A 25,555-nucleotide genomic window follows, 5' to 3' on the forward strand; every position below is an offset into this window, starting at 1 on the left:
CTTTCAAAGACATTCCCTGCTAAACCAATTGCAAGGACGTTCTATCACAGAGGAGGATGCAAGGTGATCAGAACATTGTGTCTACCTGATGTGCATGGGCTGAGAGCGTCGCAGCCTCTCCCGGGAGGGGGAGCAAGGGGGCAGACGTGGGGCGGGTCGCTGGTGGGCCTGCTGACCGCGCCCCAGGTGGGGAGCGTGCACATGGTGGTGGGGAGCGTGCACGTGGCCGTTGCTGTGCAGGAGCAGCGCCGTGTCGGACTGCGTGCTGCAGGTGGAGTGCACGCTCTCCATGGACGAATTCATCTCGTTCACCAGTTGCTCCAGATCCACATCATCATCTAGGGGGAGAGAGAGAGAAGTAAGAGGAGAAGGAAGACAAAATGTCAACAAGATGGGTAGGAAGGAAGAGAGAGACAAAGACGCAGATTCAGAAAAATGGAAAAGGGTGGGCACATTACAAAGCTGCAGATACCCACTAGATGTCACCAATATGGAGATGCAAGGTTTCTGCCCGACAGCAACGATAAGCATCATGGGTATATGACAGTCTACATTAATACTACATTAGGAAAACTAAGTCTTTTAATCTCTGATTTGCACTTCCATCTCCTGCACCAAGGTTTATGGCACTGGCTCTCCATGGGGTCAGGGGACCTGCACCTGCTGCTTCCAGCAGCTCTCCTGCTAAATGATTCTTACGGCCGATCTACACCAGAGAATTTTCGCACACACGCGCATATATACGCACACACGCACTTTTAGATCCAGTCCTATTTTAAAGTCTGCGTATGTGGGACTCGTGTATCCGCACGCCTGGTGTAGCCATTATCATTGATATCAGTTGGATCTAAACAAACGCGCCGTACACTAAGCATACGCTCGCTTTGAAAAGTCTGTTGTAGATCGGCCGTTAGTTAGGACCCAAGTGGACACTTACAGGTCTGTAACTCCAAGAGTGTACAAATGGTGTACACTGCCAATCTACACTAACAGTGTAGATTGGGGTCCCAGAGATAGAGATGGTATGTAATGGGTGGTCCGGCACTGTCACTGGCACAACAGAGACACCATGTGGTGTGTGTGTGTGTGTGTGTGTGTGTGTGTGTGTGTGTGTGTGTGTGTGTGTGTGTGTGTGTGTGCACTATTGTGAGAGCAATAAAAAGTGGGGTCATTTTAGGGTGAGGTGTTGGGTTATGCTTAGAAATGGGGTTAGGTTACAGTAGGGTCAGTGCTTGGGCATTTTTGTGGCTGAAGTTAAAAAGTTAAACAATAAAAGGTAAGCCGTGGAATGTTACGTATGAAATGAAGTGTAATGCGTGTGTGTGTGTGTGTGTGTGTGTGTGTGTGTGTGTGTGTGTGTGTGTGTGTGTGTGTGTGTGTGTGTGTGTGATACAGAATTCCTGACATTGTTGTACACTGGAAGGAGACTGCTCACCAGTACAGTATGTGGTACAGGGTGGTGAAACACTGAAAGACACATGCCAAGAGTTCAGGGTTCAGAAATACGGTCTGAGAGCGCTCTCTGGTCATTAGGGAATTCAGTATGCTGTGCTCTGGGCGCACACAGACCACTCCCGACTGAAAAGCCTGAAAATGGAGGATGAAGTCGTTGCAAAATGGGATGGTTGAAGCTTGTTTGGTACTCCAGACAGTATTCGAAACACATCTACATGTAACAAACAGGTTACGTCGCCATGGTTACGGCTGCCCAGCTGTGGGATGGCCCCGCGAGCTATGGGATGAATGGGGTTGCCAGATCCTGTGCACATATCCCCCCACGGGTATGGACTAGTATTTTATAAAGTTTCTAACTTTGATGAAGCATAGTCATTTATTTCAGCTGCAATGATAAATGACTGGCTGCAGTAGGCCTTGTCAATGAAGGCCCTTTTCTTTCTTTCTTCGATGTTTCATCATTAAACATGAACAAACTACTTCACTGTGGTGCTGGTCACACCAATGCTGCAGTAACTTGTGATTATGCTTGGAAAGCAATATTTCTATATACACAAACAAACACCAGCAGGAGAACCATTTTATACTTCCTAGCGATTCTCACCATTTCCGGTTTGTCGTTATCTCTACATAAACAAACTGCTACACAGCGGTGCTGCTTACACCAATGCAGATAAAACTGATGTAAGAGTCATTCGATCCAATGAACACAGGAGTAAACAGAGAGATACTGGCTAAAACAAACTGTTCTGAAAAACATCTGAAGATGTGACACGCTGTGAGCTTGTAGATCCGCTATTTTAAAAAATATATATAAAATAGGGCTTATCACGATAAACATAATATTGCTCATTCCTAGCAAACTCAAAACATGGACAGAGCCCGACACAGTGTATGTACTATACATGAGAGACGCACGCACGCACGCACACGCGCACACACACGTGCGCACACACACGTGCGCACACACACACAGTGTTGTGTTCTAGTTTTTTTATGAAGGTATACTATGTTTATTCCCTGCCTCCCACACGCACGGCATGCGCGCGTCTACAATGAATTAAATGTAAAAAACGCTGTTTTGAACAGTTTTTGAAGGTGTACGGTGGCGACGAAAACAAATCTCAAGGTATACGGCGTACACAGCATCTGACGGTAGAACCCACCACTGCACACACACACAAGTCTGGGACAGGACATCATGTGATGGTGGGGGTCATGTGCAGGGCAGTCAAGCATTTAGGAAGAATGACAGAGCACATGAGGACAGAGGTTGAAAGAACAGAGAGAGACAGAGATCAAGAGAGACAGGAGAGAGAGAACACAGACTGAATAATGGAAGAAAGTGGAATGTAGGAATTATCGTTTATTTTCTTTTACGTTTACGAAAGATTATAATTGATTTTTTATAATTAATTGATTAGACTGATTAAGCCCTATTTTATACGTTTTTGTACAACAGCGTCACACAGCTCAGCTTGTAGATCGAAAATATGTTTGCTATTTTTGATCATTGTTTTTAATAAGGACATAAAATCAATTATATTTTATATAATTGATTAAATTTAATCATTTTCAATGTGGCGCAGTCGGTAGCGCTGTCGCCTCACAGCTAGAAGGTCCTGGGTTCGATTCCCGCAGGGGACGCTGTGGGCACTGGGGGCGTGTTCTCTCCTCCGTGTCATCAGGGCGAAAGGGAGGGCGAAAGGGCCTCTCTGTGTGGAGTTTGCATGTTCTCCCTGTGTCTCCTAGGGTAGATACCCTCACAAAAACATGCAGTAATCCTGGTCACTATTACTGCCTCCCCCTGGCCAGCCGGGGCGCCTGATGGAGGGGAAAGGAACTGGTTGGAATAACGTGTTCCTTCCACGCGCTACGTCCAACCAGGGAAACTCTACCCTGTCAGGTGATAAGAAGGTCAGTTGGCTCTCATGCATTGAAGGAGGCATGAGCTCGGCCCTGGCCTCCCTAGGTTGGCAGAGGGAAGGTAGTGCCCAGGATTACATAGACAATTGGCACTGGGTGTAAAAAATGTGGGATACAAATGTAAAAGAAAAATAATAATAATAATAATAACTGTTGAACCTCTAATTGAATGAAAAGATAAAATGTGAGAGAAAAGCAACTGAACAAACGGAAGAAGAGAACAAACCGGCTGCAGATGAAGAAAGCTGGAATGTGAGTTGAGTGAGTGTATATATATATATATATGTCACAGTACGTTTGGAGAACCAGTACGATTGAAGACAGAGCGCTCGTTTTTAGGCACGGGGCTTCGGGGCGATGCGGGGCTTTTCGAGACAGGGTTTATTAGCGAGGCTCGCGAGGAGGAGGAGCTCCTCCTCCTTCTCCTTCTCCTCCTCCGTGTGTGTGTGTGTGTGTGTGTGTGTGTGTGTGTGTGTGTGTGTGTGTGTGTGTGTCAGGGAGAAACTAAAACAAAAGCCAGCAGAACACAATAAAAGTATCTTAACAGTCCACCTGATTCGAATGCTATCTGCATTGAATGGGGAAATAGGCGAGTTTATTAGACCTTTGAATGGGCGAAATAGGCGACCTACTTACCTACCCACGATTTATCAGACCATTCATTGGGTGTTATCAAGACATACTAACCTACCAACTGACATGACTTAATAGTTCAGTTTAGGTTTCGCTTTTGGTTTTGGACCCTGACGGAGGCGCGCAGTCACAGGCGAACTGTCACCCCGTGAAGGACCACAGAGGGAGCTAAGGCGACCGAGTTGCCGTCCTGAACGGTGTGACGTTCGCCTGTGCCTACTCAGCGCCGTTTGAGTTATGTACCGATAGGCACAGAATCGTAAATATTGTTGTGCGGACTGCTCCGCCTCCAAGTAGGTCAGTAGCTCCTGAATGAATGGTCTGATAAATCGCGGGTAGGTAGTAGCCTATTTCGCCCATTGAAAGGTCTAATAAACTCGCCTATTTCCCCATTCAATGCATTGATAGCACTCGAAGCCGGTCACACACGCGCGCACGTGTGTGTGTGGTCGCGGCAATATATGCTTGTGCACAAGCCTGGCTTGTGGCTCCCTCTAGTGTTGCTTCTACAGAATTGCTGGGTGGGTGGTAAAAACGAGCGAGCCTTCTTCAATCGTACTGGTTCTCCAATCATACTGTAACATATATATATATATATATATATGTGTATATATATATTCGAATAATCTAAAATTAAAGTAAACTTTTATCTGATAGTGTAACACTGAATCCAGTTCCACTCTGGGTACTGCGTGAAACAACCGCCTGTTGATTATTGTGGTGATGTGCATATGCAGCAGCTCCCAGTAAGTAGCAAAACACATTTCACTGGGTCGTCAATGACGGACAGGGACGGACATGGTGCATGGGGACGGGGCATGGGAAGGTCAAGCAACCTGAGCTCCACGGAGGGTTTAAATATACAGCATGTCTGCCTGGGAAGCAGTTGTGAGACACCTCTATAGTGCAGAGTCAGAATGAAACCGTAGCTGGCTGACTTTGACACCGACCACGTTTTTTCACTGGAGTCATCAATAGGCCTATCTATCGCACACACAATCAGGGAAAGTTCTAGTGGGGAAGACAGTGATACGTACATCTGCAAATGGCCAATGACAGCCGCATGTCCGCAGCCAATCGTAAACAAAAGCAGGAGGCATGAATGCACATCAAGTGTGCAGATGAACTCTACATACTGATCTGGAATCACCACTTTTCATGTGGTGGTGGCACTGGTGAGGAAGGCTGCGGTCTTGCGGAAGGGAATGATGAGAAAGGTGGACGGCATCCTGATGAATCTCTTCCATCCCCTCTATGATGTGCCGAGGCACAGACAAAGTGACTTGGACAGTCCTTAAGTTTGTGCCAGTAGCCATCAGCCTCCACAACCAAGCCGACTCGATTCTGGCACATCACATGCACACTACTGGGACATACTACAGAATTATGACCGATGCTTGTTATAGGTGCTGTAAGTGATAGTAAATATATGTTTTTTAGTTTTAAAGTTCAAGCTCTATATTCTGATAGTAATAATTGTTATAGACAATTTGTTCAGTAACAGTCTCTCTGTCGTATGTCCTTAGACCTTCAGCTCCGTTGCAGCAAGCCAGTCCAGTGTGTCATTGTCTAGGTCAATTAAGCCACGATCACCAGCCGGTGGTCGGTATTTGGGGCAGCTGGTCATCACGTGTTCCAGTTTGTAATGGATCCCTGCATTCGCAATGGGCAGTGTCTGTGAGAACCCACTTCTGCTTTGCTGCACCGAAACGCCCCAGACCTGTCCTCAGGCGATTGAGGGTTGTCCACTCCTTACGGGGGAGGTGCTGGCCAGGAGCATGTACAGGTGAAGCCTGGATGGTTCTGCTGCCATCCCCTGGTCCCTCCATCTTGCCTTTACCCAGGAAGCCTTGGAGGTGTCAGCTGGTGTTGTGCGAAGCAGGTCCTGGGCCTGTGCGGCAAAGGGGCGCCGGGACTTGGAGGAGGTGGGTTTCACTCATCAGTGGCTCGTAGACATCCAGAGACAGTCCATAGGACGTGTTGAGGGCAGTGTCCAGCTTCTTGACATGATAGACTACATATATCATCCAGATAACTAATGTTGTAGGCTGGCTGACACAGACACTGTACATATCTGCCTCATATTCACTATTTATGGTCTGTATATATATCATTCATTCAAGCGATAGATGTATATTCATGCTTATATTCACAGGTGATAGATTGTTCATTATACATAGATTTAATGATAGAATAATATACATTATGTTATCTCAGTCAGACCAAGTGCAGATGGCTAGGGTCAGACTATTTTATTTTATTTTATATTTTTTAGTGGTGTTAGTATTACCTATCCTGTGTTACACACTTACTGCTGTTGCTGCCATGACACCTGAATTTCCCCACATATCATGATAATACTGTACCTTAGTGCAAATAATTGGGCAATACACAAGTAAAGATAAACTACCATACGTTAAATTAGAAGAATAATAATAATACTCACAGCATGTTAAGCCCTCTGCAGTGTCCCTAATGGTTAGTTAGTATAGTACCTCCACTGACTCTACCCATGGCCCAGAGACCTATGGTACACTTAGAATAATCATTTGTAGAATCGGCCTCAGGTCTTAATGGGTTAAGTGTCCAGTCACTGTGTTCAGAATAACCACCTATATATGATACTGTCACACAAGCTTGACCTCGAGACACCAGAAGATCCACACCCCCGGGAAGAAAGGCGGTCGGTAGAATTTATTCTGAAAAGGCCTGTGAGTTTTCCAACAAGATTCCCAGGATTTTCCCCTGAAGGCCAAGGGCTTTCTGGGAATATGCTGACTGACTGACTGACGGACTGACTGTGGGCTGTGCAAAGAAGGACAGAGTGGCAGAGCAAACAATAAAACGTTTGTCTTTAAATTCTCCATCTGGACAGCAGAGAGAGAGAGAGAGAGACAGAGGGCGAGTGGGAGATTGAGAGACCGGGGGGGAGAGAGGGGGAGTTCTAGGAAGAGAGGAAGAGCGGTATGTGTGCCAGCAGACAGTTTAGTATACATTATAACCCTATGGAGCAATGTATGCAATATCTGTATGAGAAAAGTGCATGTGGTGTGTGTGTGTGTGTGTGTGTGTGTGTGTGTGTGTGTGTGTGTGTGTGTGTGTGTGTGTGTGTGTGTGTGTGTGTGCGCGCACGTGCAGTCGCAACAATGCATTTGCAATAAATCTTGCATCATCTGTACATTAAGATGAGGTTAAGATGCAGACCGGACATGGAGCAGCGAAACAGAAAAAGAAACAGGAGAGGAGAGGTTACCATGGTGATGTGGAGAGTTGCGCCTGGCCGAGTGCTGAAAGCGTGGAACAATCAGCTCCTCTGGTCTGTGAGAGGAAGTCCTGTCCACAGTTTCCTGTCAAATGCAAAGAAATTCAAACCCCTGCTGAGACTGTGTGGTAGGCTTAACTACGTTCGACCTGGCATCCCTAATTTGGGCATGTCATTAAAGTCGAACATTTTCCAATGGCAAAAATAGCAGATCTACAAGCTCACAAGGCATCGCGCTGTGACACGTCGTGAGCTTGTTAGACTAGGCTCATACGACGAAGTACATAGGGCTTAAAAGGAGTAGTTCACCCCAAAAATTATTTATTTTCTATCAATTACACACCCCATGAAGCCTTGAATTCATGGAGATTTTTTTAGTTTGTGTCGCATTCCTAAGTCAATAATTGATGACCGGCGGAGTCTCTGGAAGGAGACTCGCGGAGTCTCCTACCGGAGACATTAGCATCTTTCCACCGGTCATCAAATGATTGGCTTAGGAATGCGACAAGAACAAAACAATCTCTATGAATTCAAGGCTTCATGGGGTGTGTCATTGATAAAAATAAGCTTTTTTTTGGGTGAACTACGCCTTTAAGCCTTAAGTGGTTAACAACATATATGTATGAAAGGTACATTTACTTAAGGACAACTTCACCAATTGTTCTACCCATCTTCATATAAATAGTCCTCACCAATACTCATAATATGGTACAATTGTTTGTCTACTCTGTCTGTGTCTCAAAGGAGGGCTGTGGACAGTTCAGAAACCCGCCTACCAGTGACATCATCGATGGGGAATCCAAGCTACAGTAATAGAAACTGCAGGCTTTCTATTCCTGGAAAGTTAGCATGTTAATGGAGGCCATTGTTCTCGCGATAATAAAAATAATTGAAAAATAAATTGAAAACTTGTTTGAAAAAATGTAACCTGCCTACAATTAAGTCACTGGTAGGCGGGTTTCTGAAGTGTCCTCTGAGACACAAACTGAGTAGAATTACATGAAGATAGGTTGAAAATTGGTGAAGTTGTCCTTTAAGATAATAGGAATGTTCCTTTCACATGAAGTAGGCAGGTCTGCTTTCCAGGAACATCAACTCTGAAGGTCAGTTCCATGTGGTATTCTGACCTGCTGACACACATTGGAGTTTGCGAGAAATTTCGACCCCATGACCTTTTGACAGACAGTGTACCACCTGCATGTCTTAAAACAGATCCATCATTCCTGCACGAAGGGCTGATGCAAGCATGCATAAAAAGTAGCTCATACACTTGAAAACACATACATTGTGTGTGTGCGCGTGTGATCACATGAGCACTAACACGCAAAACCATACACATACATGCACGCACGCACACATTGAGTAAACCAAGTGCCTCACACATTTGTCTAATTCAAAGCAGCCTGAGGGCAAGAGCACTGCAGAGAGAGAGAAAGGTATAAAAAAAGCAAAACTAATTCTCAATCCACACTTTTCTTGGAAAAAGAAGAACGCGGAAGCACGGCTTCCAGGAATTGCTCGCGGCCAGAAGTCCCGCCGTGTGTGTGTCTACATATGCGTGCACACAAACACGCACACACACAGCCGAGGAAGATTTATAGCTCTGAGAAGAAGCAGCCAAAGGCTTTCCAAGGAAGGGCAACTTGGCTGTAGGGAGCATGTGGACTGAAAGGAGAAGAGTGGAGTCTGTAGGTTTCAGCTGAACGGAATGGGAGGACTACAATAGAAAACCATATATATTTGTCATAAAAGAATAAAACAAAAAAGAAGATTATGTTTAAAGTGGTTAACTATTGTAAACTGTCTTTAGGGCCTCTGAATACTCTACACAGTAATATCCGGAGTGCTACTTTAAAGCTGCAATCCATAAGTTTCATGTCCTAACCAGAATGTTTTACCCTGTGTCTCCCAAGAGGGAATCCCTGCCTGAGCTTGTCAACCAGTGGGTGTTGAGGAGGAATTGTGGAAGAATTATATGGTTGTTATTATTATTATTATTATTATAGCGTTATATTATATTATTATGTTGCTCACCTTTTGCAGTATGTTCTGACCATCTGAATATCATAGAGTCAAGATGACATGGCACAGGCCTGGTATATATATATATGTTTGCGCCTGATGCCATGATGACACATTGAGGTTAGACAACACACTACATATTTGTAGACAACACACTCCATATTTGGGCGCAGCCAATTAATGATACTCTACCATACAGACTGGTTAAAATAACGTTTAATGGGGCGACCCGATAGCCAAATGATTAGGGCGCACTAGCCTACATGGGCTCTAGTGCCAGACAGCGAGTCCCCGGATCAATTCTCTGCCCGGCCGGACCATTTGCTGCATTTCAATTCCCTACCCTCTCTGTGTTTCCTGTCTCTCTACATTGTATACCTATTAACTAAAGTCTCAGAAAAAGCCCCCCAAAATAAGTATTTTTTTAATATTCAATATTCATTGAAATACGTTTCAGCTCGCAGCTTTAACTCTGAGTCGGTACAAATTAATTATTTTATCTTATCAGTCGGTTACATGACACATGCCCTTAAAGTAAACATCCTATAATAAGGATATGGTGTACACACCGACTCCCTGAGCACTAAGTTTAGCCTAGAACATCTACGTGGAGGCATGTCAACACACTTTCTCTTTTTTCACAGCATCAAAGACTTTTCAGTTCCTCGAAAGCACAAGGCTGAGCGTGGTCATCTCCATGGTGACAGGCTAGCCGCTGACCTCTGACCTCCAGGGGCATAAAGTGTGAGGAGGAGCCCACATTCCGAGTTGGGTATGTGATAAAATTGAACTATTAAAACTTAAAGCCATCTTTTATGCTTCATTAAGACTGTGTCACACAGAAATAGCCAATCTACTACCTCGCAGCAAATCGCATTGTGACATGTTGTGAGCTTATAGATCTGCTATTTTTGAAAAATGTCACCTGAAATTAAATGCCAAAAATGGGGACACCAGGTTCAAAGTGGTTAACTCAGCAAAAACCTCAGAGTTCATTTATACATTTGTAACCAAGAGAAGTGTATAAATGTAGTCAAATGCACCCGTAATACATCTGTGCACTCAAGAGTGTAATTAACACTCAGTATTTTACTGTCTATTAATGAAGTTCGATGCAGAAGAACTTTATTCCTATCCTATTGTGTCATTATAGGCCAACATTGTCAAACTTAGCGAAAATAGCTGAATGCTAGTCTCTGGCCTGTGGCTAATGAGCGGTCCTTACACACAGATGTGAACACAAACAATATACTTCTACATACTATACAGTACTATCTCTCAGAGAACAGCTCTGGACTGGTGCTGGCTCCATGCTCTGAGACATCTGTGGCTCAGATCCAGTGCTTTCTCACACACACACACACACACACACACACACACACACACACACACACACACACACACACACACACACACACACACACACACACACACACACACACACACACACACACACACACACACACACACACACACACACACACACACACACACACACACGCCTGGAGCACAGCCCAGATTCCCAAACATGCCCAGTGTTATGTATAGAGTTATGTAAGTATGCAGAAAAGAGGTCTCATTTGCTCCTTATCTATACACACTAAACCTACAGTCACTGCCCAGAAAGAGACACCATGGTGTGTTTGTGTGCGTGTGTGCGTGCGTGTATGTTTCATGCTGGGTCATGTCAACTGGACAGCTTTATATAACACCCACAGCAATGCAGTAAGCCAGTTCGCTCCCTTGCGCTAACTATCAAAGTTCTCTCTCAAACTCCACTGGCCACTTGGAGGGAGGAGTCAATTTGCCATTCACTGCAGTCTTACTGGTGCAAAGCCCCTTTCCTGGAATCTAACCTGAACCAATCCAACTTAATGTCAGCCCATCGGGGGCTCAGCCATCTTGGGGGCAGGCGCTGCATTCTTATACCTCTTCTAAGAGAAATAATGCAGCTAGGTCTGCGTCAAGACCTCAAGCCCCCCGTCCGTCTGTCACTGCATGAGCGTGTCATGAGGCGACAATCCCACGCTCTCAGGTCTGTTGTTGTTTTCATTGTTTGTTTCCTGCTCTATTTATAGACCTCCGTGAACGACAACACTGTCCAGCCAAATTCTTTAGGTCCCGGTGAGTCAGACATAGAGAGAAAAACAAAGGCCTCATTCTCCAGGAGTTGCACTATGGAACTGGGTCTGTTGTGACAAAGGCGCCATTTTTCACCTGGCTAAGGCCAATAATAGTCCAAACGTAGTGGAGTTCACTCTGGACTCTGAGTCTCAGAGGCATAGCAGCCATGTTAACACAGACTCACATCAGCTGGGCATCGCTATGGTTACAATGTCTACAGTATGCATGCCAGAGGCTGTCATGGTAGCTGTCAGTCTGGTGTGGTGCAATTAGGCTACTCAAACACACACTTGCACGTCCACAAGCATAAATGCATACACTTCTGCACGCATGCACACACCATGTTTAGAGGGACAGTGTGTGTAATAATACCTGGTAGTTGGGGTGAAGGAGGAAGTAGTCAGGGCATCCAGCCAAGGCCATGGTGTCTGTTCAACGTTCCCTCTGTGGAGACTCACATCAACCGGATCTGCTCACCACAGCCCTGCACACACAACCCATACTGCTAAACATAATCGTATATCATACCATATCAATTATTATGATATAATTACATAATACAATATAACACAATTAGACCAAATCATGACAACGTCACCACAATAACAAACTGACTTCCAGGTGTATAAATCTAGAAGTTCCGCACTGGGCCAGTATTATCCATGGTACAATCCATGTCAATTAACATTATTATTCCTGGTATGATGTAAGATTTTACAGTGGGTTGGCCACGTTTATACAACATGATACACAGTGACCGAATGAATGTACGGAACGGCTAACCGCTATCCATGCTGTGTGTGTATTTGGGACGACTGTGTACATGTATGCCTTTAGACTTATATTATTTTTTTATTTTTTTCATTATTTTTTATTTTACATTCATGGTTCAAAATATTGAATACAAATGTATAAACACATTTCAAAATACATCTTGAATCCTGGAAATAGAGTTTCAGAAATTATTTTGGGGATATACTGTATGTCAGTGTATGTGCATATTTTAAAACGTAATCCATATTATTTGCTGTGGGGGAGTGTCTATTCAATGTTCCTCAAAATCATGAAACATCCTCTCCCTGAAAGAGGAAAAACAAAGCACTGAGTATTGAGTAAAGGTGCAAGTAATGCTCACACATGCGCGCGCGCGCGCGCGCACACACACACACACACACCCACACACCCACACACACACACACACACACACACGCCAAATCCAATGTAAACACAACCATTGTATAAGACACACACACACGGTAAGTCAGTTCCCAAACAAAGCCCCAGGCTTAAGGCTAACTAAAGCCTTTCCAAGCTAATAACACATGACCATGCAACACCTGCAGGCAGAGAGAGAGAAAATACAGAAAGACATTCTCTCTATCTATTTCCAGTGAACTGTGTTGCATCATCTACTACAGTGGCTCTTAAAAACTTTTTTTGGCTTAAGTAAAAATCTAGGACAGTGGTTCTCAAAGTGAGGTCCAGGGACTCTTGGGCTTCCTTGAAGGGGTTCCAAATTGACCCTTACAGATCTGTAACTCTGAGAGTGTACATTTGTTAGTAGAATTATAATGTAAATAGTACAGTAAGAATATAAAACAGAAGCGCAACATCAATTCAAAATATTACTGTAAATGAAATCTCATCTTGTGATAAATTACGTAGTATCGGAATGGCATAGACTGGCATACTCGCCGATACAGATACCAGCATTTTAGGCAGTATCAGCAGCTTTTTTTTATGGGGGCGGTCATAGCTGAGTGGTTAGTGAGCCCGCCTAGGGTGCCAGAGGCCCTGGTTGCCCCAGGTACGATTCCAGGCCACGCCAGCATGTGTGTCGATGAAATGAAATTTGTCCCTGAGCAAGACTCTTAACCCCTAATTGCTCACAGGCCCTCATTGGAAACAAGCCCGCAAGGACTTTCATGAACGTCCTGTTAAAAGGAATTATCCTTATCCTTTCCGATACTGGTATCGGTATCGGAACAACTCTATTCATTACCCCGTTTCCTTTATTTCTGAATCCAAGTAAACTCTTTACCAGTGCAGTACCACCACGGCCCAAGACACCATCATGCCGGAGAGAAATGTTTGGAGCGGGGGAGTCTGGTGCAACGCTCAGGTCCTGGACCTGGTGAGAGGAAGGAGGGGCCCGGACAGGAGGCCATCCACAGAACCTAGTCCCTCCAAGTGCCAGAGCCTCCCCCGGTCCCGGCAGAGTAGTTCCGGAGAAGCGGACTGAGGGGCAGAGGGGCCCTGTCTTTCCTAAGAGGACTGACCGTGGGTAGCTACTGGGACGTAAGTCGGGGCTTGATCAACCTCGGCTGCGTCACCTGGGCAATGGTGTATGTTGCGAGACCCGAAACACCTGTCGACCCCAGGCTACAACACTGATGATACGTCCCAGGTGCATCCACGACGTGATGTCCAGAATAGAATACAACATTTTGCTTTGAAACCTGCAAGATAAAACCATAGCTAGCATATGGTGCTATGAATGAATGATAACCCATCTATCTATGTTTGTCATTAAATATTACAATAAAATCCAACTTTTTTTTTTTTTTTTTTTAGGGGGCACGGTGGCGCAGTCGGTAGCGCTGTCGCCTCACAGCTAGAAGGTCCTGGGTTCGACTCCCGCCGGGGACGCTGGGGGCGTGTCTTCTCCTCCGCGTCATCAGCGCCCATACCCTAGGTGGGGTTGGTGAAAGGGCCTACTCTGTGTGGAGTTTGCATGTTCTCCCCATGTCTCCTAGGGTAGTTAATACCCTCACAAAAACATGTAGTAATCCTGGTCGCTATACCGCCTCCCCCATGACAGCCGGGGCGCCTGATGGAGGTGAAGGGAACTGGTTGGAATAACGTGTTCCTTCCACGTGCTACGTCCTACTAGGGAAACTCCCCCCTGTCAGGTGACAAGAAGGTCAGTTGGCTCTCATGCATTGAAGGAAGCATGAGCTCGGCCCTGGCCTCCCTAGGCTGAAGGGGACTGGTGTAGCGCTGGTGTAGCGCCCAGGATCACTTAGGAAATTGGCACCGGGTGAAAAAAAATGGGTTACAAAAATCGCGGGATAAATTTTTTTAGAACAAAAAAAAAATCTACTTTTTAATCATATCAAAATATTGTGCCTCCATTACATGTCTGATAACCTCATTTGAGGAATCATATCATATACTAGTAGATACTCTATACTGCACATACTGTATATACAGAAAGATATAGACATATTGTTCATATTAAAACTGAGGTCATGGTGTTCAGACCCAGCACTGCCTGTGACACCTCTTCCCTGGATCTTGGGTCCCTGCAGTAATTTTTTAAACCGGTAGTCACCAACCTTGATGTAAAATTGGACAGTGATTTTAAGCTTGACAAACTCCATGGTTAAATCTAGTTTCTACCAGCTGAGGCTTTCATCCAAAGTCAAGTCTGCTTTAACCCTTTTTGATTTTGAACATCTTATCCATGCTTTTATCTCAACCCGACTCTACAGTAATGCACTTTATGTTGGCATTAGCCAAGTTTGCCTGTCATGCCTACAGTTAGTCCAAAGCGCTGCTGCTCGCCTCTTAACAGGGGCACGGAAGTATGATCACATCTCTCCGATTCTTGCCTCCCTCCACTGGCTCCCTGTTCGTTACAGGATTCACTTTAAGATTTTAATGTTTGTTTCTTTAAATGCACATGTACATATCAGAGCTTTTACCTCCAAAAAACCCCACAAGGGTCTTGAGGTCTACTGACCAATCACTTCTTCTGGTCCCACAAACAAGGCTGAAGGCCAGGTGGGATAGATCATTTTCCGCTGTAGCGCCCAAACTGTGAAACGATCTTCCACCCCATATTAGAGCATCTCAAACCAGGCCTGTGTTTAAATCACGTTTCACTTGTACTCCTTGGCTTTCGATGATCCAGATGCGGTTTCCGAAATGCAATGTGTCTATGTGTTTCACCCTCTATGTGTTTGTCCCCCTGTTTATTGTTTTACTCTTAGTATTTTTTAGATTTGTTTTACAGAGTGTACAGCACTTTGGTTCAACGCTGTTGTTTTAAACTTGAGTCACTTCTAGCAGCCTGGCCCGCACATCGGCGTCAGAGACACTAGAGCATGTAGACGTTCATTATCCATCTGTCGTCCAACCTTACAGGCTACATACTATTATTACAATGACAAAATTAAGTCCTTTCCCTTTTCATAACTGTCGCGGTATATGGCGTTCCAAAGCTCAAGTGTCCTCCTTGTACACACACACAAATTTCAATTAACATTTCAGTGCCAGTCAGTCACACCTCACATGTTGGCTACATGTTTGGTTTATAGGCAGAAAAACAGGGTTTAATAGTAACAGTCACAGTGTTGAGTGAAAAATGGATAGCCTATATATGAACACATAAGGATTGCACTCCCTCATTCTACTCTGATGATCAAATGCCACTCACATCTCACAGGTATACTACGCTTCATTTAGCTTTGAGGCAGAAAACAAAATGTAATAAATAACTCGGAACGAATGTGTGTCTCTGCTGTCTGGGAGGAAAATATGCCATGAAACCTGCAGTGGCAAGCGATCCACGTTGTGAAATACCAGCAGTTCTGTCGCATGACTTTGGAGAAGAAAAACAATTCACTGGTTGCAACAGAGTAAACAATATTTACAAGTTACACAGATGAACTTTTCAAAGTGAAATGTATGGCTGCTGTCTGAAGCCGGAGACAGAGAGTCTATGTGCCCAGAGTAGACGCATGTGTCATTGAAGAGCACACAGTGAAACAGCTGATCGCAACATGGGTTGATAAACCCATAGGTGAAGTGTGTGATGTATCACCACCACAGACCTATAGCCTACACAGATGTAAAAGGCACTTCCACATACGTCACAGACAATTACTTGGACACATGAACATTGAGGATTTTACAGGATAGAGTGGTGTGCTACTGAGGCAAAATACGGGCCAAACAACTAATCCAAATGTATAATGAACAATGAAAAGTACACAGTCCAAAGGCTACAGGTCTGATCGATTTTTAGACCAAATGTGGCGGAATTGGACAGGTGGTCTGCTAGAACATAGCTGCAACATAGCAGAGAAAACGATAATATCCCAAACTCCGCCCCGCCCCTTAAATCGATTTGATTATTAGAGATGCTCTGTGTGTCTGTGTGTGACTGTCCCGGGCATAACTTGGGCACCATCTGAATCGACTTCAAACTTAGTGTGTGTGTGTCGCCAAGGACCCGGGGATGTGCACTGTGCAGTGCAGAGTGGGAATTTGGTCAGACCGGAGGTTGTCCAGAACCGTAAAACCACATGTCTGTATCAGTCTGTGGAGGACACACCGAATCTCTGTGTCTGCGGGCGGGTGTAAAGGCCAGTCCACACCAATGCAACTAGTTTCAACTCCTTGCAACAAAAACGTTTTATAGGTCAGTCCACACCAATCCAACTCCTTGCAACTGCCATTGGGGATAATGGTTGCAAGGAGTTGCATTGGTGCGGACTGGCCTTAAACATCGGCTTCCGTGATCGGCCAACCCAACCCATCAGCTTCACAGAACTCTGCGTCTTGTTTCTGCCAGAGCACAAATATAAGTGGTAGCCAGGGTTGCCAGATCGGAATGACAGTTTCCAGCCCAAGCAGCCCTTAAAACCAGCCCATTGCAATAAAAACCAGCCCACATGCACTCTCATGCACGCGCGAGCAGTGCCCAGTGCATGTGCGCGCGCGCACATGCACTGGGCACATGCACTGGGCTTGTTTTGGGCTTGTTGGGCTTGTTTTGGGCTTGTTTTGGGCTGTTTTTAACTTCAAAACAAGCCCAAATTTGATGTGCCCGCCCAAGGCTATTTATCCCAGCCCAATGAGTTTTAAAATAGCCCAATTGGGCGGAAAACCGCCCAATCTGGCAACACTGGTGGTAGCGTGTATAATGGAAATCTGTCTGTTATTCCATATATGCCCATGTCTGTCATAAACATGATGTCAGCAGTTTTTGGCAATATCAGATATCCCTATATCTCCATAATTATGGTAGTGGGTGGGTACCACACTGGGTACTCTGACAACGGGTACTCTGACATGTACATTGGGTATTGCATAACCGGTTGGGGTACGCATTCCCAACTTGCATCGTTCCCGACTTATATCGTTCCAAACTTGGTGTAGCACTACTTGGTGTGGTCCCTAAGTAGGTACACACACACACACACACACACACACACACACACACACACACACACACACACACACACACACACACACACACACACACACACACACACACACACACACACACACACACACACACACACACACACACACACACACACACACACACACACACACACACACACAGAGCTGTGGAAGAACTTAAGAGACCACTCCAAATGTTTATTAAATCAGCATCTCTCTATACATGTATGGCAGCCATTCTATTCTAGTGTCTGTTTATTTCCGACACAAGCAAGCACACCTCACTCTACTTGACTAAACCGTGCACCGGCCTGCTCGGGAACAATTCAAGTTGGGAACGATGGCAGTTGGAAATAAATGCCCCACCCAATTACGCAATACCCGTAGTCAGAGTACCCGTTGTATCTGTCCGTTTCCCTTATATGCCCATATGGAGATCTCTGTATCTGTCTGTCTGTGTCCCTTTTATGCCCATATGGAGTTCCCGGTCAGGCATGCTCAAATATGGAGTCCAGGTCAGTCTATGATGTCAGAACTATGACACTGATGACATCAAGGTAACCCATATGGGAATTTGCAGTTTTATCTATATTTTTTGGGAGATCCGTTGATCCGACTGCCTTCCAGTTGGCGCATCAATCCCTCGGTCCCATTTATAGTAGGATGAGGTACTGATTAGTTCATCACCTCAACAAATCTAGAGGGAAAGTAAACGAACCTGCTGTCATCTCTATCCTCTTGCAATAGGAGCAGCTGAATGGTAAAAACAGTGCTAATATTACCTTTGGTTTATTTGACCAAATATTAATGTATAACAAATATATTATTCAATATATCAAATATTACATTATTGTTATGTTTAAAAATGAATGAGCACTTATTTTTCTTGCATTACTCTGGAAACACTTTGTTATTTTGACAAATGTAAATCTCTATGAAATTATTTGTATTTGGGAGAAATTACAGTTTATAGAATAAAGTGTGTGTGTGTGTGTGTGTGTGTGTGTGTGTGTGTGTGTGGGGGGGGGGATCAATAAAAGGTATCCATCTATCAATCTATCTATCTATGACACTTTCTTGTGTTTTGTGCAACAACAAACATACTGTACACACACATCAACAAGGGCTCTGTAGTCTGTAGATTGAATCTAGTATACGCCCCAATGACATAAATAACAGAACCAAGAGAGACACAGAGAGAGAGAGAGAGAGAGAGAGAGAGATTGCAAAACTGCAACAGAGAGTTTAGTATGTGCCTGCCCCTCCTCTCCAGTCTCTCTTCATCTTCCTCTCAGCATGTGGCACAGGTCCATCCATCCTATATGGATTCTGTGTTGTGCAGGTGAGAGCTAGAAAGGGGTTACTGTACCTCTGATTAAGAACAGAGGGATGAGAGTGAAGGAAAGCAGATGGTGGGCAGGGTCTGGTGACAATTACCACCATTACACTCTCCTATAACCCTCATGTCTCTTTGCTTGTCTGACTCAACTGTCTGACTCTCTCTAGTCTCTCTCTCTCTCTCTCTTTGCTGCTTGTCTCACTCTCCCTAATCTCTCAAGACAGATTCTGCTAACAGCTGAATCTGTCAGCACCACTGCCCTAAACATGTGGTGGTGGTGTTGTTGTTAGTAGGAAGAAACACAGAAGCACCCGGGAGGAAGTGGACTAAGACATGGGAGGAGCCACACAGAGTTCTTGTTTCTACACAAAAAAGGAGTTGGTGCCCCCAGAGGTAAAAACAAAGACTCTCTGTCTGTCCTTTACTAAGGAATATTTGAGGGTCTGTGTTGAACCACTTGAACCCTAACGTTCCCATTCTGGGTGTGAACATTTTGCAAAAGTAGCCAATCTGACTGCAAGCTCACAAAGCAGCGCATTGTGAGATTGTAGATAGGCTATTTTCGCAGAAGAGATTTGGTGTAGAGGAGGTATACTACCTAGTATATAGAACATGCACACCATTCAAAGTAATAGGGCGACTGAATAGAACATGGTGGCCGTGTCCATTCAATGGAGAAGTGGCCCCCTGTTCTATTCGGTTGCTCAAGCTATATAGAGCCCTGGGGAACATTGATCAACTAAGTATATAGGGTTATTGTGGTTAATTCTCTGTCCCAACATCTTTCACTTTCCCAGCACTCTCCGTCTCAGTCTAAATAATCCATCTCACTAGTGAACTAATTGGTCTCGCTGGACGTTCTTTCTCAGCAAGCATCTCTCCATTGTGTGGACTGGATTACATAAGAGATATCAGATGTTGTGTAGAAATATCAGTCTCTTTCCCTCCTCTATTTGTCTCTATTCGTCCACTCCCCACTTGTCTCTCCCTCCTCTCGGCTCGTGCTGCCGAGTTCAAAGTAAAGCCACGCTTGACATTTGTGTTTCCGCCTGACGAGAATGAAAGCAATTCAGCTTTACTGGTCATATGGGGAGAGATCCAGGGAATATGATAGGGCAGGGAACAACTTAATAAAGTCACCAGTGTGTGTTTTTTACGTGTGCGAGTGGGTGTATATGTCACAGTACGTTTGGAGAACCAGTACGATTGAAGACAGAGCGCTCGTTTTTAGGCACGGGGCTCCTTCGGGGCGAGGCGGGGCTTTTCGAGACAGGGTTTATTAGCGAGGCTCGCGAGGAGGAGGACGGCGCTGCGAGGCGGGGGGTTATTACGCGAGAATCGCGAGGAAGAGGAGCCTCCTCCTCCTCGCGTAATAACCCGTCCCGTCCTCTCCTTCTCTCCTTCTCCTCCTCCGAGGAGGAGGAGAAGGAGAGCGCGGAGAGGCGGGGCTTTGATGCGCCGACGGAGACCTGTCTTTTGTTGTTCCCCCCCACATAGCAACCAGGAAGCTACGCTAGGGGAACCATAATATCTATGAGGGGAACGCTGAACACGCGTTCACACGCACGGCGCGCCGACTTAGTGGAGCTTGAGGCCGAGGAAGCGCGCCCTCGCGCCTCCAGGCGCGAGTGCCCGCGGTGACCGGCCGACGCTCCACTAGTCGACTCAGCGCCGTTTGATTTGTAAACCGATAGGGACAGAATAGTTCTTTTCATGGATCACTGTGTGTGTGTGTGTGTGTGTGTGTGTGTGTGTGTGTGTGTGTGTGTGTGTGTGTGTGTGTGTGTGTGTGTGTGTGTGTGTGTGTGTGTGTGTGTGTGTGTGTGTGTGTGTGTGTGTGTGTGTGTCAGGGAGAAAGTAAAACGAAAGCCAGAACACAATAAAAGTATCTAAACAGTCCTGCTTTCAATAAACCAAAAAAAGCATGAGCGCGTGCGTGTGTGTGTGCGCGTGTGTGTGTGTGTGTGTGTGTGTGTGTGTGTGTGTGTGTGTGTGTGTGTGTGTGTGTGTGTGTGTGTGTGTGTGTGTGTGTGTGTGTGTGTGTGTGACTGTGTGTGTGTGTGTGTGTGTGTGGCCATATATGTTTGTGCACAAGCCTGGCTTGTGGCTCCCTCTAGTGCTGGGTGGGTGGTAAAAACGAGCGCGCTTTCTTCAATCGTACTGGTTCTCCAATCATACTGTAACATATATACTACAACACCCCCAAGCAACCCTACCTCCTTCCCTTTTTGTACAGTATAGCCTGCCATGTAGACGAACAGCTCTTTCTCTCACAGCCAGGCCTGTCTCTGGCTAAATTATGTCAGCTGACACATGGAGAGAGACCAAAAACAAAAGGTGCAGTCAGGGAGAAACAATGCTTGGTGAAGGTCTCCTAATCAAATGCAGAGAAAGATATCATGATAACCATATCCTAATTTACCATATACACAGAACAGTATAACTTGACATTCTAGCCTACTCGCCTACCAAACAAACGGACCTATAATGTTGCCTCGATCCTAACCAGACCTGTATCTTCCTCCTAGACAGGAGGTAGGAAGGAAATGTACCAGGGTGCAGAGATTAGCCTACACATTATGTAACTAGCTGCTAATGGACTTTTATGACTGACAATCAACACGGAGAAGAATGGGGGGGGGGGGGGTCCTCTGCCCTGCCTAAATACAGTAGGGATGCAGGCTGCAGCCATGTGATGTGTCTCTCCAACTAGAGGTCTACTCTAGCCCAGTGGTTCCCAAACCTTTTAGCTCGAGACCCAAAAGAAAGAGTTGATGTCTCCCCGGGACTAATACTAGTGAAAATAGCAGATCTACAAGCTCACAACACATTCACTTTGTGCACGTTGTGAGCTTATAGAACGGCTATTTTCACAACTTCTTAAACATTCGTTTTCTAGTTAATGGAATTTCTTAGATTGTTTTTAATTTTATTTCATTATTTAGAAAATAGATTTTTGTTTTAATTCATTAAGATTTTTTTTTTTTTTTTTTTGCTTAAAACAAATTTAATAAAAAAGAAAATGTAGGAAACCAAAAATTAAGGAATATTTACTCGCGACCTATAAATATGTGTCCACGACCCACAAATGGGTCCCGACCCAGTGTTTGGGAAACAGTGCTCTAGTCTAGCCCATTACAGTACAAATGCAGACAGCTGTAGTAGAGTGGGTCTGGAGCTAGTAACAACATTACAAGCTCGCTACTAGTTTAAAAAAAATGGCTAGTGTGGTGAAGATGTAGGCTACTTAACACTTAACAGAGAGTGTAAAGTCTATATGGGACCCTTCGAGTCCGCACCCCCATCGAGTAGCCCCGTTTTGAACCTCACTCTCCAGGATAGCTCTGAGATGAGGTCCCGCTGTCTCGGGTACCGGCAGAGGTAGAGTCCGTCCAAATGCAGTGAAGATCAACTTTTCGCAACATCGTATTCGAAAGTAAAAGGTAGTCCGAAACGCCTACAGATGTTTGACATTTCGCCGGAAAGTAAAATTTAACCGACGGGATTGAAAACCCGTTTAAATCGCTTATTTAGTCAGCCTGTGCGCCTGTGCCGTGTTTTCCCATTGTAGCCGAACCGGGAGCAGTACTCACACCTGCCGTCGGGGGGGTTCTTCCGGACGGTGTACCCGGGTTGAATGGGAAAACATGGCACAGGCTGGCTAAATAAGCGTTTTAATCGCGTTATTCAACCTCGTCGTTTAAATGTTACTTTCCGGCTAAATTGAAAACATCTATAGGCGTCTCGGACTACCTTTACTTTTATGATACGATGTTGCGAAAAAGGTGATCTTCACTGCATTTGAACGGACTCTGCCTCTGCCGGGACCCGAGACAGCGGGACCTCATCACGGAGCTATGGTGGAGAGTGATGTTCCAAACGGGGCGACTCGTCTTCGTGTCATTCCAGGTCTGGACTGGCAGCAGTAAATCGGGACATTTTCACTTAAATCAATTACAAGACGCGCGTTTTCCTAAGTTTCACCCGCTATCGGTCATGCCACTTTCTAAAAAATAAAAGTGCACAAAAAAAAATAACGTTGAGGGGGAAGAAAAGAGAAAGACTCACCCGTGCGTCGCGGACAGACAGCGGCAGCAGGAAGACAGGAGGCACCGACGCTGAAAGAAAACACGACTGACAAGACCTGAGAAAAACTGTGTGAAAACTCTCGGTGTGTCTGTTGTCCTCACGTCGTCCCCGAGCGGTGTGTCCACGCCATAAACACACGCACACACGCGCGCGCCGCACACACCTCACACTGCTCACTCATCCACTTTCGCCAGCTGACTGACTGACTCGCGCGCGCGCGCACACGCACACATACACACTAGGGTTGCCATGTCCACTTATTATTTTTAAGCGACTTTGGGCTTGTTTTTCTGTAAACTTGCTTGTAATTATTGGTAGTTGTTGCGGCTTGCGTATTAGGCTTGCTTACAACATTTTTAATTATTATTTATACCAGTGGTTCTTAAATATTTTCATGTCATGGATGGACGGACCGCCAAATTAAATAATATGTAGCCTATTGTGTTAGAATGTTTCAAAATATTCCACATTTTATTTCAAGACTTTCTTTTGAGCTTTCAGATCGGCTATTTTCAAATAGCCAATGCAATGCTGTCCGTTTAAAGCGCTCATTTGCTTCTTTTGGTCTTGTTTTCATAGACCTGGTTGCTTGTTTCTCTCGCAAAACCTGGCAACGCTGACACACACACGCACACGCGTACACCCGACACGCGCACACTCACCAGAGGAAAACTCCCCTCCGCCCCGCCCGTTAGCGTCGTCTTCGCAGGGAACCCCACTTTAACCCTTTAAGTGCAAGCCCAAATGTTACTTAATACTTACCTAAAGCAGTGGTTCTCAAACGTTTTCATTTCAAGAACCCTTAGCTTGGTATGCAATTCAGGACACGGACCCCCATAACTCCTAGAGTGTACAAAATACAAATGGTAAAAGGTTTAACTTTGGTTCCATTGTAAGGTCCACAACCATTACTTGGTTCCTAACTATCATTTAAGTAATACAAGACTTAATACTGATATTTTGGTATTGATTGACTGATTGATTATTTCAATGACAAAACTGTCGGTGTAAACTGAGTGCCATGTGTTGGGGGGGGGGGGGGGTAGCTGAGACATACAGAAAAATATAATCCATAAGTAGGCTACATTCATCAGTTTTAACACACTAGACAAGTTAAATAGCAAAGATCAACATGCTCTAACGCTTACAACTATAGGTTTGTTGTTGTCCTATAGCCTAAGCCCCAAATAGAACTGATTGCTAGTAATTTCTGACATTTGACTCTCTATCCTGTCATTTTCAAATATATATTTATTCCACTCAGGGAATAATCGGTTGCTGAAGTTATCTTTTAAAGGAAGTATAGGCAACAGTTTTATACAAATTAATGCTAAAAAGAAAATATTTTATATTAAAAAAAAAAAATTATATGTCGGTTGCCTTTCCACAAAAGAATACACAAAAATGTTGTGAAAAAATAATGTAATAATCATTTCAGGAGACGCTACAGCAGTGTTTACATTTGGTGCAATTGAGTGCAGTGTGGCAGAAATGTGCCTATTGCTCCTTTAACATTTCTTGAAGTTTATGCTATAATTTGAGGGTATCAGCAAAGCAATCGATGTATGGAGGAGAAAACGATCACACCAGTAAGCTACATAATATAAGTATAGGCCTACACACACACACACACACACACACACACACACACACACACACACACACACGCACACACACACACACGCACGCACGCACGCACACACGCACACACGCACGCACACACGCACACACGCACATGCGCACACACACAGGCAATAGACCAGATCTATATCTGATAAAAGTTCACGTGAGTACACAGTCCTCTCTGTAGAGCTGAGATCACTAAAGAACAGTAGCTCCGTCCGCATTATATCTAGGCTACTGAATTATGGGTGGAACTGCTATTGGGTATGTAAGATCTTTTCAGGTCAGGAGACGTCAAAGAAGGCTCTCTTGCCCCGTGAGCTCCAGAACTCCAGTTCCACAGATACTTTTGTTTGTTTTCATAGGTTATAGTATCAGAGTTATGCAATCCACAACACAGACAGATTGATGCCCCCTACTGAAATGGGTTATCCATACAAACACATGCAGCAGGCTACACACACAGTGTTTTCAAAACATTGGAGAAGCATGGCTGTTACATAAAAATTCCACTGACCCTATAGTTGGGAAATAGTTAAGATGTGGAACATGTCTCTCTCTCTCTCTCTCTCTCTCTCTCTCTCTCTCTCTCTCTCTCTCTCTCTCTCTCTCTTTCAAAGGGGCTTTATTGGCATGGGAAACACAGGTTTACATTATCAAACCAAGTGTAAAAACATATATAGTGTGCATTTAAAGATATTCTAGAATAAATAAATGTTTAAACAACTGTGTAACATTGTAATCAAATATACATTTGCACCTACATAAAGGGAATGTACTAACAGAATACAGGTACTGTATACAGTAATAAAAGGTAACTTAAAAAATAGCAACATTATTTTACAATTTAAAGTTATGTGCTCTGTTTGGATGTACAGTAGATATAT

General features: G+C 44.7%; 1 protein-coding gene across 3 annotated transcripts in view; it reads right to left on the reverse strand.

Annotated features, from left to right (window-relative positions):
* LOC308094946 (growth factor receptor-bound protein 10-like) overlaps positions 1-23,253 on the reverse strand; it is a 63,586-nt gene extending 40,333 nt beyond the window's left edge. Inside the window, exons 1-4 of one of the 3 annotated variants that reach the window (XM_080441771.1) lie at positions 23,025-23,253; positions 11,795-11,906; positions 7,268-7,361; positions 86-338 (exon numbers count right to left, since the gene is read on the reverse strand). In XM_080441771.1, coding sequence (XP_080297897.1) covers positions 86-338; positions 7,268-7,361; positions 11,795-11,845 — 398 coding nt within the window. In that variant the 5' untranslated portion in view covers positions 11,846-11,906; positions 23,025-23,253. Of the gene's footprint in view, positions 1-85; positions 339-7,267; positions 7,362-11,794; positions 11,907-23,024 lie in introns of those variants that run through there. The other 2 variants (XM_080441772.1, XM_080441773.1) reach the window with 2 other exon arrangements.
* Positions 23,254-25,555: the final 2,302 nt, after the last annotated feature.

This window comes from Gymnoscopelus braueri, assembly GCF_963280865.1.
Source record: "Gymnoscopelus braueri genome assembly, chromosome: 11".
NCBI lineage: Eukaryota > Metazoa > Chordata > Actinopteri > Myctophiformes > Myctophidae > Gymnoscopelus > Gymnoscopelus braueri.